Source organism: Rutidosis leptorrhynchoides, chromosome 4 (assembly GCF_046630445.1).
Source record: "Rutidosis leptorrhynchoides isolate AG116_Rl617_1_P2 chromosome 4, CSIRO_AGI_Rlap_v1, whole genome shotgun sequence".
In the NCBI taxonomy this organism is placed as follows: domain Eukaryota; kingdom Viridiplantae; phylum Streptophyta; class Magnoliopsida; order Asterales; family Asteraceae; genus Rutidosis; species Rutidosis leptorrhynchoides.
Window position 1 is genome coordinate 62753360 of NC_092336.1, and position 16595 is coordinate 62769954.

The window sequence follows — 16595 nt, forward strand, 5'->3', positions numbered from 1 at the left end:
ATCGAATTTTAGCATTAAAATAATACTATGAATAGTAAAAACATAGTTTCTATTAAATATATATTTATAATTATAATTATAATTATAATTTGGTCCAATGGTCAACCGCTTAAGTAGTGACACGGTGACATAACGGAGACACCAAGGATGTGTTTGTTTATGTCTTAATTGAATTGTTCACCATTCAAGTCTAAACCATTCCACATTTTTTGTTTTTGTTTCATGACTTTTGATGGACATGTGCGGTTGAAGTTCAATATTTAGCGTAAAACTATTCAGAGTTGAAACACTCTCTTAACCATTAATCACTTGAACTTTCTGCTATATCCTGCTACTCAATTCCAAAACACTTAACAAACAAGTATATGGAATTATTCAATTAATATATTGTTAATTCAAAATGATTATCAAACAGCTTATTTACATTCAAATGAAAATTTATTCAAAGATTTTATATCATTTAAATTATAAATTATTCAACGCTAAATCATTCAAATGTACTCTGTATCAAACATCGTGAGTTCCTCTTAATTGAAACAAATTAAAAATAAAATAAAATAGTAGTAGTATAATATAGGTACTATTTTATAGCATAGAGTACAATACAAGTACATAGACATTATTTATGACTTCATGAGTACCAAATGATTGTTGTGACTTGTGAGCATGATGGAATGCCTCAGTTTGATCAACAGCCCACAACAAAGATCCATTCTGAATAAGCTAACTACTGCTGAGTAAATCTGAAGTATCATTTCACATGAACATAAGAAAATAATTTCATTCATACAAAAAAAAAAAAAACTATATCATTTCCAACAAGTTTATTCAATATCAAAACAATCCAGAAAATAGAACCCGAAAAATACGCAATATCGTAAGAAAATCTTCAATGGTGCCCCATGTAGTTTGAACATACAACAATAACATTTTCAACAAAACTAGCCCGAATAAAAGCAACTTCAAACCTTAAGATTAAGCTGCAACGGGGGTCTTGCGGTTAGGCTCAAACACAAACTTCACAAGTGATTCTTTGATCGATAAGAGCTCGGGAAACTCAGTTTTCAACTTTGTTGTATCGAGCTCGTTGTTGCTTCTTGGTGCAACAATCACTTTTGCTTGCTCCTCAAGATTGAAGTTCTTCCATGTGTACGTTGGGTCAATGTACTCACGGTACAACTCCAATACTTCGTTATGGCTAACACAACCGGGGTTAGTGAAATTGTAGATCCCGGTTAGGTTTCTTTTAGCCATTTCTATGGAGATTGGAAGAAGTTCGTCGAGAATGGTCATCGAGTTTGGGATGTTGACCACTTTTTCATAACGAGAGATTTTTGTGATGAAGTTTCGGGGGTTTGTAAGATCTGATGAGATGGGCATTCTTACACGTAATGTGCATACATTTTCGTAGTTTTTGAGCAGTTCCTCTACCTGCAGGTCAAACGAAATAAAAACATAAATTTCACTTCAACTTTGACATAAACATCTAAAAATTCCCACATTCATCAAGTTCAAACAAGAACATCATAGAACACATATCATTAGAAATGGTCATTGCATAGATCCCCATATTTGTATTAAGGTTCGATAGAATGAAAAAGAAATAGTACAAGATTTCTAAAATGTTTACCGTCATGATGGTCCTCATTTCATTAAGTTTTACTCCAATATTAAGGTGAGAATGACATTATTGCTACCACAAGACAAAATTGTACAAACCTTTAATATGTGGGTGTCCCACAAAACATAAGATCCAATACAAGGTAGATGCACAAACTTTCAATATTGTACTCAGGTTAAGAGGATGTCTTATCTTGAAAGGCATGTAACAAATTTTCTTATGAAATCTTAGAGCGCTCCCAACCATGACACTCCCAACCATGACAGGGTTTCTTCCAGGACTAACCAATCATTCAGCGCCACATCAGCACCTCCATCCCACTTTCTTCCCAGGACTAAACCTGGACTAAACACTCACAACAATGACATACCTCCTCAAATAAATTGGGACCCACTTAAATTATTTAATTAAAGATGTTACAAGCTTTAATGCTCATGGTACAAGCAATATATACGTCCAGCCGTCCTCAAATATGTTGTAAATGGACAAGAACCTGGGCGGAAGAGCTGGGCTAGACCCCTGGACTAGAGCTGGGCTAAATGGTGCCATCAGTGTCCTGGACTAAAACTTGGGCGGAGCCTGGGCGCATGCGTTGGGAGCACTCTAACGTCTCTAACCATTTGACCGTTGGTCTCTGGTTACATAATAATGATTCAACGACACTGAATAACAAGGTGTCACGAGGTAACTTTTGTTTAGTCGCGATATTACAAACTTCAGCAACACTTTTAGATTGATATGTTTGGTATCAATCAACTTTAAACTAAATCTTGTGGTCTAATGCATATTATATAAACCTATGAATTTCACTCAACCTTTTTGGTTGACACTTTAAGCATGTTTTGTCTCAGGTGACGAATAAGATGATTGCCATGAGTGCTACTTGATGAATTGAATGCTGCTACATGGACCATGGTTCTTTTGTTGGTTGACTTTTTTTTATTTTATATGTACTTAATACCTAAAGAACTGCTACATTTCATTTAGTTAGATAATAAAAGATAATTAACATAAAACATACAAACTAATACAAACCAAAGAAAGATTGGTTTTTTCTTGAAGATGAAAATTAAGATCTCATTTGCCACCAAGATGGCCTAGTGATGGGTTCCAAATCATTTATCAGTTGATCTAAATAGTACGGATACATGAAACAAGACATAGTGCGAAAATAACCCGACGAAATCTTATGTTTTTTTTTTTTTTTGCATCCAAATCTCAGATGCACCACATTTTGGTAAGAAACTCACACGAACACAATATCATAACAAAATATTGCACAACTCTTCAGCATTGCCTTAATAGTTATTAAAAATTGAAACTTGATATAAAAAGGCTAACTTTTCTTACACTATCTCTAGTTTAAGTGAAAACATAACATGGATCCATGAAATGAACATCTAATTAGATTAAAGTTCAGGGTTTTCTTAAGGATGCACATCTAGACCTTAGATCCATCACACTTGTACCACCAAATGAACACATAAATAAATAAATAAATAAATATACCATGGCACAAATCTTCAACATTATACAAAATCTTCAAGATATACAGTAACAAAAAAACCAAACATGTTTATATATCTTGTGGGTCCCAAACTAATAATAAACTAATACTAACATAAACCCATGAAAACTTCAATGAAATCTAAGGTTTACCATACCAAGATCTTAGATCCACCCTATTATTAACATCATATTCGCATAAAACATGGAATCACGAAAAGGGTCATCACAAAAATCATCAAAATCACACAAATTTAAAAGGTCAACCAATAACAACAAAGAGGTTAGGTAAGTAAAACAATAGAAAAGTGAAAACAAACATACCATAGCTTTAGTCTTGGAGTAAAAAGATCCAGTAAAATTAGGAATATCCTCTTCCTTAAACCCATCACCCGACCCGAGCTGATGACCCGAATCATACTCAAAAATACACCCAGTAGCATAATTAATCAAAATCAACCCCTTTTCACGGCACACGTCAGCAAGAGTCAAAGTTCCAACAACATTAGTACGAATAGTCTCAACTTTATGTGACTCACACCAGTCAACATTTGGTCGGCCGGTGACGCCAGCAGCGTTGAACACGTGAGTAGGGTTAACGGTAGCAAGGTCAGCGATGAGGGTGTCACGTGACTCGAGCCTGCCGGAACCGTAAGTGTATTGGATGTTTTGAGATTCACAGATTTTGCCGAGTAGACCGCCTATCCAACCGGTTCGACCGTAGATCAGGAACTTTAGTGGGGCAGCGGTTGAACCGTTGGATTGAGAAACCATTTTTAGTTATTTGTTGTTTGTTGATTATTGGTGTAGAGGTAGAGTGATGGAGTGATTGTGTTTATAGGGGAGTGAAGAAGGTGGAAGAGAAATGTCATATTATATTTGGGGATTTAAAACTGTAATAATATTGTAAAACTAGTGTCGGTTTGTGATAAAATTATAATTTGTGTTATAGCATTCCCAATCATGACGGAGTGATTAAGACACTACTACATCATTATCACATCACCATTTCATTCTTATTTTTTTCTTATCACTAACACATCATATATCACTCTTAATTAGGGGTGTTCATTTTCGGATATCCAAAATTTCGGATATCCGAAAATTCGGATAGTGAAAAATCCCATCCGAAATCCGAATCCGAAAATCGGATATCCGAAATTTCGGATTCGGATATCGGATTATCCGAATATCCGATATTTTTGAAGAACTTCGAATATTTTCGGATAATTTTCCGGATATTCGGATAATTTTCCGGATATTCGGATAATTTTCGGATATTTATCGGATATTTCGGATATTTTTCGGATTTTTTCGGATTTTTTAAAATTTTCGGATATTCGGATATCCGAATATCCGAAAATTTTAAAAACTCCATCCGATATCCGAATCCGAAAAATCGGATATCCGATTTTCGGATATCCGAATTTTAGGATATCCGATTTTTCGGATATTTTCGGATTCGGATTTCGGATAATTCGGATTCGGATTTCGGATTCGGATATTTTGAACACCCCTACTCTTAACCATCACACTCAACAACAACAACAACAACAACAACCCAATACCACCTGGGTGGTGTAAGAGGAGGTGAGATGTAGACAATCCTTCCCCTATCCGAGAATAAAAACAAGTCATTTCTCCACCCAGAGTGAAACACTCTCAAAAGTAGAGAAAGTCATCACTCTCTATATTCGACGGATAGAGAGATTGCTTCCTAGTGGACCTCCGGCCAAAAAGTAGGAATTTTTTTTTTTAAAATAAAATAAAATTGAGCCGCCATGAAAATGATAATATCAAATTTCCACGGGCTTTTAAATCATGCCTGAAATTACCTTTAGGCTCTAAGAGTCAGTCAAGTCGTCAATAAATCGACGATTGCTATCGACTCAATAACTAGAGCCGTTTTCAACCATAACACTCAAACACTATAGATTAATTAATTAAATTATAGTACAAATATTAAAATAAAATGTACAAGTATTTTTAATAAATTCATCTGTGATGAAAAATGTTTAATATTGACGAAATGAAAGACTAAATGTTATTGGCATAACTTTAACAATTCACTCCTAGTGGTGCTAAACATTGGCTAGCACATTGGCGATGTATTGGGAATGCTCTTAGAAAAATAAATAAAATCTCAATTAAAAAAATGTTAATTTTGTATTGGTACGCGTCGCGCAGGTCTACTGACGGGATTGATTGATATAATTAAGGGATTTAAGGGTAAAAACGTAGTTTAATAACTAAAACCGTATAAGGTGGGCATTGAAACTATTTTCAATTCATTTCTTCACTCCACTTCCAGAAAACTTAGTGAGAGAGAGATAGCTTCATCTTGAGTTTCTAGCGTGAGAAAACTCTCAAATTGGAAGAGATCGAGGACTTTTGGGTGTGCATAAACTTTAATAGAGATCATCCTCGATCATAGAGCGTGTTCCAGCTGATTTTAACTTCTTTACTCAATATCACTCAATTGGTAAGAACCTTAACTTTTGCTTTGTGATTTAATTTAGGGTTTTAAGGTTTGGGTTGTGATTGGGGGTTTGTGTGACCCAAACATTGTGCCCAATTTAAGTGTTAATGTTTTAAAAGCTGAAAATTTGTATGCGATAGTGGAATTAGGGTTCTTGAGTTAGATTTACGAAAACTTATAAGTTTGGGTCTTATTATCATGTATATGGACCTTTGTAAGTAAGTTTTGGGTAAATTTATGTTAGGAAGATTAGGTGCATGATGAAGGTGATTATATGGGTCACTTCAATCAATAGGGGTTATGGTTGACTTTAGAAAAATTTGTTGGCTTAATTGTGTGTGTGTGTGTGTGTGTGTGTGTTGGGGGGGGGGGGGGGGGTCTTGTTTGTTTAGGTGTGCTAAGGAGCAGTGTTGTAAAAAAATCCGATTACTCGCCGATTAATTCCCAATTAATCATTTTAAGAGGAATCTGTTCTGATTTTTTAAAATCCGTTTAATTAATAGGTCAACGTCAATTCATGGTTCAAAATCGAATTTAGTAATCAAAGTCGGTCAAAGTCAAAATTGATCAACATTTTAACATGAATTTAAGCTAGAACATTATAGTTTTTAAACAAAATGAAAAATTTTAAACATAAGTTTATGTTTGTGATTATGATTTTCTTATATATTTACACATATAATTTTTGAGATTTAGTATTTAAATGTATAAAGTACAATCCGATTAATCCCCGATTAATCTTCGAATTACCGATTAATCCTTTCAAAGTCCCGACCGATTAATCCCCGAATAGCGAATTTTGCAACATTGCTAAGGAGATTAAATTTCTTGCTAATTGTCCTCGAGTATCGTCTACTACAAGGTGAGTTCATAGTCGTAGGATCATTCTTGAGAAATGAGTGGCGTCTTCGGGTTAAGGGAAGATGGTCCAACTCGGGGGTTCCCAAGAGTGTGATCTCGTTATTTCCTTATTAGTTGTGTTACGATAAATTATGTGAATGCCTTTGGAATCATGTTCGTCTTTGGGAAAGAAATCAATATGGTCAGATTGCACCCATGCAAGAGACACTAATTGTATATCCTTGGGTTCCCGAAGAAGGGCGTAGGCACATCCGAATGGAGTTTCCCCTTTTTTGTCCGTAAAAACTCAAATTGGGTAATGAAGGATATGTATGGTAAGGTAACGTGTAGATAGAGGCTTAACATGTTAGTTCACGGGTAAGTAAGTAATTAAAGGAATAAGAGTCCGATGTTTGTTGTTCTTGTTGTATTACTCTTTATTGAAATCAATTGATGATAATGTTCGTATTGATTATGTACTCCCTAAGCAATAAAGCTTACTTGTACTTTGTGTTGTGTTGTGGGTTAAGGTGTTGGTGGCTCGAAGACGACTCGGGAGGGCAAGCAAGTGGCTAAGGAGTGATCAAGAGTCTCAAGAGTAAGCAAGTTCATAAACTCCCATTTTGTTGGTCTTTTACTTTGGGTGAACTATGCTTTAATGGCAAGTGAATGTATGTAGATATGGTCGGCTCACAATTGTGCATTGTATTTTGGGATAAGTTTGTTGTATCAATCGCATTGGAACGATTTGTGTTAAAGTCATGAAGCTCTTTATGTAGTATTTTGAATGTCAAATTGCGTGTTGTAAACAGGTTATAAGCATAAATAAATGTTGTAAGCATTTTCAACGTTTTGGTTGAGGCTTAAAAGTTAAAGTTGGTACTGCAGTTCAGATCCTTTGTTACTGCGTGTCACGCAGTTATGTGCGCGTCGCGCAGTATAGTGTGAAATGGTACGCATCGCGCAGTTGAAGCGCGCGTCGCACGCTAAGACATGTTTTGGATGTCGAAGCTAGATTAAGATTTTGGGCATCTGGCACAGTGGTGCTGCGCGCCGCGCAGATTTTGGCGTGTCGCGCTAGAATACTGAACTGAGGACTAATAAAAAAAATAACAAACAAAAATTTAACAGGTTAAGTTCTTTCACATTATGCAAAAAGAAATCATTAAAAAAATTAGAACACGACATATATTAAATAGTAAATCAACTAGCAAAAGTGACCCGCGCGATGCTGCGGGCCTTTCGGGTTGCATAGCATAGTTGACGTATAGTAGCGTTATGTATTTACAGAATTAAAAACGCTTTGCTACGGGTGTGTTTGGATACACGGGGTTAATACCTAGTATACATAATGGCCTGCGCGTTTTTAATGGCGGGAAGATTGCGTACAAAAGGGAAACGGAGTCATCGATATGATGTAGGTAGTTAGGGTTGTTTATTATACGTGTATTATATAAGTATGAAAGATAGCCCGAAGTATTTACCGTTTTTTGAAAAGCGTCCGTTTCGCGTATAGTTAGTTCCGTTGGGTTCAGAAGATTATTTCGAGTTGAACGGTGGCGTCGGAAAAATTTAATTCGCAGCCAGCGAGAAGGTATGCCCGTTTAAAAATGTGGGTGGAGTTTATTAATTAAAATAGTGATTTTACGTTTTATACCCCTGATTTGGGGTTGAAAATGCTAAGTGTTAAAAGTTTTGGGGGGACCCTTATTTTTTTCATTGTCGTTTGGCTTTGGTTTTTTTTTTGGCCAAAACGACCAAAACTCTTAGTGTTAAAAGTTTTGGGGGGACCCTTATTTTTGTTTCATTGTCGTTTGGCTTTGGTTTTTTGGCCAAAAGGACCAAAACTCTCGTGGGGTTTTGTATGTAAAAGGTAATGTATAAGATTAGTTAAACATTATATTTTATATTAATATATTACACTAATAGTAATGAACATTCTCACATGCTACATCTATTAAAGAAGGCTTTGAACAATTAGAACCAAAGTTCCAGTTACTTACATAAATACCCTAAATTACTATTCATGAACTATCCACAATTTTTATAAGAAAAAATTAAAAAAAATTAGAACAAAACATATATTAAATAGTACATCAATGCATAAGTTATGTTAAAAATTATATTTTATATTTAAATATATTACACTAAGGGTGCGTTTGATAAAACTGAATGATTTAGTGCTGAATGATTCAGAATCTGAATGGTTCAGAGCCTCTGAATAAGATTTGCTCTGAATGAAAATAAGTTGTTTGATAATCATTTAAAATGAGCGATATGAACTGACTAAAACTACCTTATTAACGTGTGACATGAATAAAAAATTCAATATACTTGTAAGTTAGGTGATCAGGATATGATTTGAGAAGAATATTATAGATAATTTAGGTTCTTAATGGTTAAGAGAGTGTTTCATCTCTGAATGATTCAGAGCTGAATTCTGAACCATTCAGCACCATATGTTATTCAGAGGTCAGAAACAAACGCACTGAATGCTGAATGATTCACCATTCAGTGCTGAACCATTCCATTAAGAGGCAAACAAACGAACCCTAATCGTAATGAACATTCTCACATGCTACATCTATTAAAGAAGGCGTTGAGCAATTAGAACCGAAGTTCCAGTTACTTACATAAATGCCCTAAATTACTACTCATGAACTATCCACAACTGTTATATATAGTAATAAATAGTAAATAGTAAATATAAGAGATATCTAACTTCTAACTCTTAACTAAAAAGTAAGAGAAAGTGGTAACTCCATCATCATATATAAAAATATTGAATCTTAACCATCTAAATAACTTTAAAACTATAATTCAACCATCAATTTCCTAATAAAGTTATAATTGTCTATTTCGTCATATCAAACCATTTATTTATTTATTTATTTATTTGAATCTCAACTATTAAATGTAACAAATTCAATTACGCAACCACCACCACCAACACAACCACTGAACCACCGAAACACCACCAAACCATCACCGGATCAACGGAACACCACCAAAACACCACCACGTCACCATCGTACCACCAGACCACCACCATATAATATCAATACTAGCTTTAATTACGTCTCGCGAATACGCGGGTGATAAACTAATTTTACACCAAGTGACAACATGAGCAAATTCAACCGGTTGTACAGTACATCAATCTATCAGGAACAATTAAATACAAATTCAGCAGACCCTTAGCAATGAAAACTATATTTAATCATTTGACAAGTTTATTTTTCCAACCTATTTTAACACATGTAGATAAAATATTAAATAAAAATCAAGATTGCATTGCCACCTATAAACTAATTCATATGTTTGGATTGGGCATCAAAATTACATATTCACTTTTGCAAGTGAAGATTTGTCAATGTCAATAAATGTAACAAAAATAAAGGAAAAAGAAAAAGAACCCCCTCCCCCTCAAGATTTCCCATCTATGCAAAAATCTAACAGAAAGTAAAACTAAAAAACAAATAATAATCCATTCTTTACCACCCCCCCATCACCTAAATTAGAAAAATAAACACGTCCCTCTGTGTCAACAAGAGCAATTACCTGTTCATATTTTCACCAAATTTTTGAGCATATAGTCCAACTGCAGATCCCAAGTAAGCACCTTTTCTATGAATATGTTTATGATGCACTTATGGTTGAGTTTGAGACCCACGAAAAGTAGGCCCTTGTTGAAACCTCTACTCCATTTGTAGGGTTTTAACTTGATGATCATGATCCAAAACTGTGATATATATGTTCGTCTTTAATGTTGTTTTAGAGGTATTTTCCAGATGATTTCCAAATTCTTCCTTCAAGAGAAATGACCATGACTGTAACGTCGTCATGGTATTTCCTACGATCACCTTGTGGGATTTCCAATAATTCATGTAAATCCATCCCTGTAGGGTAACATATAAATATCTCATCAAATCAGTTCAGAAGCTGCAGATATTTAACATGATCAGACCAAAGTGCTAAATCATTGTCTAAAAGATTAACTCCAAATCTGTATCTAAACTACGGGTAACATTTGTAAATGAAGGTGACAATTTTGGCCCGGACAGGTTGGGTAACAAGTTGAAGTGTTTGGTACAGGTAGGGTTGAGCTGGTCGGCAGACACATTTCTTGTCCACTTATGTAAAGTAATAAATTCATAAATATGATTATGAAAACTACACCATTACAATGACGACTAATATGGATGTAAAGTTTTTCCCTATTCGGGGTTACCGGAGGGATTCCGAACCCATACTCTAATGTCCGCGACCGAGGCGCCCAGCCGGATTACACGATGGCCGTTTCCAACCCATCCAAGGCAATCACAAGATTCAAAATTGACACCTCTTGCAAGGATATCAGGGCCCAACCATTGGGCTATCTTATCGTATGAAAATGATTTCATAATGGGCGTTGTTCAACCCATTCCTATTAATGTTAGAAGAATAATTGAGTTAGTTACAAGATTGGTCCTTGTGGTTATGCTGAAATTACTAGTTTCGCCCTTTATACTTTTATGTTGATAATCCTTTATTTCAAAACTTGTTACACGGATGGTCCTTTAGACTAGCTTCCTTAAGGCTTGTTCATTTATTTGTTGTATACAGATTTTACTAACTTTTTTATCTAATTCTGTTTCCTCTCCCCTCAAGTCTTTCATGTAATGAATCCTAAGAAAGAAAGGAAATGAAAAAAAAAAAAAAAAAAAAAAAAAAAAAAAAAAAACTATAACCCCTCTTTTCCCCCATCTCTCCCTTATCCCTCTATTTTGGTGACACTACATAATGTGAGAAAATTGCTGTATTTGAAAAACCATTATAGCAAAGCTTGAACAAATAAAGTTCCAATTTTAGTGAAGACTTGGCAATTTCATGCCCAGTCATTTTTTTTAATCCAAGCGTAAAATATAATTTTACTTGTGATTGTTCAAACAACAAAGACTAAATGAGCAAAGATAAGGAAAATTACCAGCTTTCTTGGCTGCACGTAAAAGAAGCTCTTCAATCAGGTGTTGAGCTGGATCACCGTCAGGAAACTTCTCCATGAAATTGTCAACATGTGAAACGACTTCCTGATTACTAAAATACTGATAAAGCCCATCCGATGAAAGAACCAGAAACTGATCTCTTGGACATAATTGATGGTGTCGCAAAGAAGGAACACAAGAAATGTAGGGTGCGTTTCCAATGAACTCATTGCGAAACATCTCCAATAATGAATCATTCCATTTCGCCTGAAACATTCACAATCCAACGTGTTATAACACTATATTGTGGCTGCAGTAAATCAATTTACATGTCATTTAAAGTAAAGCTTCATGCACTATATTGAAACAAACGGGTCGAAGGTCATCATGTGTGTCTTAAAGCATAAAACCTCCTACGTCACTTAGTCAAAAGGACTCGAGTTTATTACGAAGTATATAATAATAACAATACTGAATGTAATACTAATTCACACATTAACTAATTTAATAAAGTAATCAAACTAATGAAGGAAGCAAGTATTTGTGGCTCAAACCGAACCCATTTGACATGTTAACCCCTCACCCCACCCATATATCCATAAAGTAATGGAGTCAAGACTGATAATGATACATGAATATTAACACGTGATTAAACCTTTTAATCTTGCATTTTCTTCTAATAAGTGCATGTCTGTAATCCTGACTAATAATTTTTATATCTTCTTTTTAGAGGACTAAGATGACATTATAAAACACATAAATTCTTTATATAGATGCCAATCCCAGATAAACAATATATGGTTCAAACATAAAAATGACCTCTATCATAAGCAAGGTTGAAAAAGACGCGAGAAGGGGCGAAACGGTAGCGACCTCAAAACGTCGCAACGGAAAAAACGGGGCCGAGACGGGGTCGGAACAGATGTTGACTAATGTTGACTGTTGTATATATAAATATATATTTACACATATTTTAGAGCTAAAAAACCTTCTTTGACAAGTTTGTACCTATAATTGCTATTAGCGTTAATATAATACAAAATGGAATACTAAACTAAGTCAATTTTGATTGATTTGACCGACTTATGACCGATTTTAACAGAATTTCTGACTTTTGACCGGCGTTGACCCAATTTTTCCTGCATTTGACCTGACTTTTGACCGTTGACCGGCTTATAAGAAAACGGGACGGGGTCGAAACGGTTTAGTCACCAAAATGCCGCAACGGGTTTCGCAACGGACGCCGTTTACAACAGTGATCATAAGTGATCACGCACAAAAAGAAAACTGAGCGAAAGGTGAAGCAACTAACCTTTTTAAGGGATCCAGCCCCAAATGCACGAGTAACCTTAAGACGACCTTTGACTCTATCATTGACAATACAATGTTGGTCGTCTGGATGTTCATTTTTTATTCTAGTAACTTCCTGCAATAGTAAGAAGATTTATGTAAAAAATTGAGATATATCTATTAACTTCAACTGATCCTAAACATGAAATAGACAAACAATAGCTTGAAGCCCAAATAATCCAAAATTACTAAAATTGTGAGGACACGTGTCACTCATTAGGAAAATAGCTGAAGTTTAATATAACATGCCAGTTATCTATATAAGATCCTATGAAGCATTCAAATGAGTCAACTTATTTGAAAATTTACAAAATTAAATTTTATTCTATACGAAGACCTTAATCCTTGTTTCTTAATTTGCAAGAAAACATCAACATGAAAGCGTCAAAACATATATCTTAGAATCTTATAATGGGATAGAAAATTCATTGATTGAAACCTTAAAAGATATGTCTCTAACCAAGGACATGTGTCGTAGGTAAATTGTATCTCAATAAATAGAGCATTGTAAAGTGATCATGTAACTTGAAATGCAATTTAAAAGTTAGGAACCAGCCGCCATGACATCAACAAAATTAAAGGGAGAGAAAGCAAAGACAAGGACTATAGTTGACTAGTTGTGTTGCACCTAAACCAATCATGTGACACCCGATTCACTAACAAATGGACTAAAAAGCGTTTTCAAACCAGAAGTATAGCCATCAACCTTACATCAAAGACACATTGTGCGATTAAGATATCTAACAACCGGAGTATTGGTTTACAGCACGATGTGACTTATATTGTTATATCTCTTTTTATCCATATCAAATGAAGAGCATAATTTAGCTACGAATAATATGATAGAGCTATCCAATTAAATAAGATAGAGCTACAAGGTGCAAGTATCACCTTAAGATCCAAGGATACGAGATAATTCACTTGAAAAGTTTCAAATTATTTAACCAATCTATAATGGATGCAGGTTTCAAGAGATTCAATATGTTTCCAACATAGATAACTATAACAATAAACAAACTCTCATGTTAGACAATAAGTACAATAACAAAAAAATTAAGATGATATATCATAGAGTAAACATCAAATGTTTGAATTTATAAGATCGGATCAGAACACAAAACTTACTTCTTCGATGCTTGTGCTATGATCAGTAGACAGTTGCAATGCCATCAACCTTGTATTTTGAGCGGGTACATCACTTGCCACATCATTCCCCTCTTCAACTACACCAACGGATTCGGTAACTACACCTTCAATAACAATCCCATTATCCCCTGAACCAGATGAACCAACTTCTTCAGTTTGATCATGCTGTGCAACAATAGCCCGACTATCTCCTAAATTCATCACATACACATCCTCATCTCTCATCAACACAGCCAATAAGCAGGAACCCATGAGCGCAAGTTCAGGATATTGATCCATAACCTTATCGGTCATATCCATATACGCAAGCTCAGTTACTTCCAAAGCCCGTGACATTGCTTTCAATACCAATGTATGATCTACTGGACCATCCTTTTTCTTCCTACCACTTCTAACGACATTGGCCGTATCTTCTACTCTGTTTTCCACCTCTTTTTGCTCTTTGGCATCCAATCCAAATTTCCATGCAAATAATCGACTACCCTCCTTATGTTTACCGAACCCATTTCTCAACTTTGACAGCAACAACGATCTTCGATTAACTCCTGAGCTGGTTTTGCTTACAGTTAATGCATCATCCACTGAAAACGCAAACCTTTCTGAACCAGAAAGATCAAGCCCGTGTTCAGGTTCTTCCTCTGCCAAATATTCCCATAATCTCTTCCTTCTAGTCACTATCTCTTCTCCTGACCGAAACGAGACCTTCTTCACAACATTCTCAGGAACTGCACTAACATCCGTTACTTCCTCCTCCTCTTGTGATGGTGCCACACAAGAATGATCCTCAACTTGAGCTGGATCATCTAAATCCCAAAACAAACCTTCAAGCTCTTTATACATTGCTTTATACAAATTCCCCATCAAAAATTCAGGTGCATCAGGACCATTAAATCCATCATAAATCCCAACAAACAACCATCCATGCTCTTCTGATACAACCACATGCACCCGATCCTCCCCCGCTTTCCCTAACGCCCACTGCACGTCGCTATCATTCCTCATCTCCGTCTCCTCAGCCCCGACAACTCCTGCAGCAGGAGATTCCTTCCGCCCGCTAACAAAATTTCTAACCGGAACAACCCAAGGCCGAGGGAAGTTCCTATTAAACGCTTTCCGTATACTACGTCTCTTCTTTTTAGCATACATACCCGCATTAAGCGGTGCAGAAAATGGAACACCAGCTGAATCCGAACCGTAATTACTCGAATCCAACGGACCAGATAAAGCACCACGCTCAATCGGACCAGACATAAAAAAAGCTCTCTCCATTTGACCTAACCCTGACCTAGCTGAATCGCCACGTGGCAAAGGTTGCAACGGAAGTGCACTAAACGACGACGTACTCTCAAATCCATTAACTAAACTACCAGACTTAATTAAACTAGTACCAACACCAGCAGCAGAAGCAGCATCACTAGCAATGGCATCATCGTAAATATTTTCAAATTGGATCACAGTTCTAGGAGTTGAAGTATTCGCACTTACCGATGCACCTGAAATCGCTTTAAATCCAGTTTCAGAAACGACACCGCACGGCTGTCGCGATTGCGTTGAGCTAGATTCAAATCGTAAGGATTGAGACGGTGAAACGAATCGATCGGAATGAGTAGGTGAAATGAAACGAGCAGATGAACGAACGTAACAAAAGGAGTGACCTAGGGTTTCATCAAGTGGATCGGTAGTTGAGAAAATAAGTTCCGGTGATTTACTCCGCCGTTTCTCCGCCGGATTAAAGCAGGGGAGAAGCTGCGAGAATCCACTTCCCATCACATTTGATTCACTATACACCAGTCTACAGTCTACTGTTGTTGATTTGCTAACAATTTATTTATTTATTTTTGTTTATTTCAATTTTTGAATACACACAGCAAGAGTGTGATTGTATGTGTGAAATGAAAGTTTAGAAGAGAGAGAAAGTGGGGTGATGATGTTAAAAAATTGGAGAGAGAAAGAAGACTTTTTTCTTTAAATAAGGAAGAAAACTATCCTATGTGAAAGCGAGTCTCGTTAAATTCAAAAACTACATATACATTAGGATGGCAATGGGCGAGAAAAAACCCGTGTTCCGCGGGTACTCGATCCGTGATGGGCGGGTAAAATCATAATATCTTACCCGCGGGCACGGGTACGGGTAAAAAATTATACCCGCAAACGGGTCGCGGACGGGTCGCGGGTACATACTACCCGTCGCGGGTAAAACCCGAACCGCTAGTTTATAATACTTTTTTTAATTTATCTGCAAGTTTATACATACAATTATCAATTTAAAGGGAATTTTACTTGTAATACAATAATGATTAAAAATATAATATTACATATAAGTAAAAAACTTGACTTTCACGTCATATTACACATGTTTAATTGTACATATTGTTTATAATTAATAAAATTTACTCAGTTTTATAGAAAAAAAATAACGAAGTTGTATATTATTATTACCCGTGGGTTACCCGCGGGTCACGGGCATGGGCAAAAAATTTTTACCCGCGGGCGGGTAACGGGTCTCAACGAGTAAAAAAAATAACCCGATGGGCGGGTCGCGGGTATATAGAACCCGTACCCGTTACCCGCGGGCGCCATCCCTAATATACATATATATATATATATATATATATATATATATATATATATATATATATATATATATATATATATATATATATATATATATATATATATATATATATAT

The 16595-nt window shown here is 35.6% G+C and overlaps 2 protein-coding genes across 2 annotated transcripts; both read right to left on the bottom strand.

Annotated features, from left to right (window-relative positions):
- Positions 1-519: 519 nt before the first annotated feature.
- On the bottom strand, positions 520-3999 carry LOC139840212 (bifunctional dTDP-4-dehydrorhamnose 3,5-epimerase/dTDP-4-dehydrorhamnose reductase). Its single transcript, XM_071830438.1, has 2 exons — positions 3452-3999; positions 520-1431 (listed from the first exon to the last, which is right to left on the bottom strand). The coding sequence occupies exons 1-2, from the start codon at positions 3899-3901 to the stop codon at positions 976-978; spliced, it is 906 nt and encodes a 301-aa protein (XP_071686539.1). The 5' UTR covers positions 3902-3999; the 3' UTR covers positions 520-975.
- A 5749-nt stretch (positions 4000-9748) lies between these two features.
- LOC139839662 (protein phosphatase 2C 29-like) lies at positions 9749-15798 on the bottom strand. Its single transcript, XM_071829793.1, has 4 exons — positions 13886-15798; positions 12723-12836; positions 11413-11677; positions 9749-10345 (listed from the first exon to the last, which is right to left on the bottom strand). The coding sequence occupies exons 1-4, from the start codon at positions 15671-15673 to the stop codon at positions 10221-10223; spliced, it is 2292 nt and encodes a 763-aa protein (XP_071685894.1). The 5' UTR covers positions 15674-15798; the 3' UTR covers positions 9749-10220.
- Between the last annotated feature and the right edge of the window lie 797 nt (positions 15799-16595).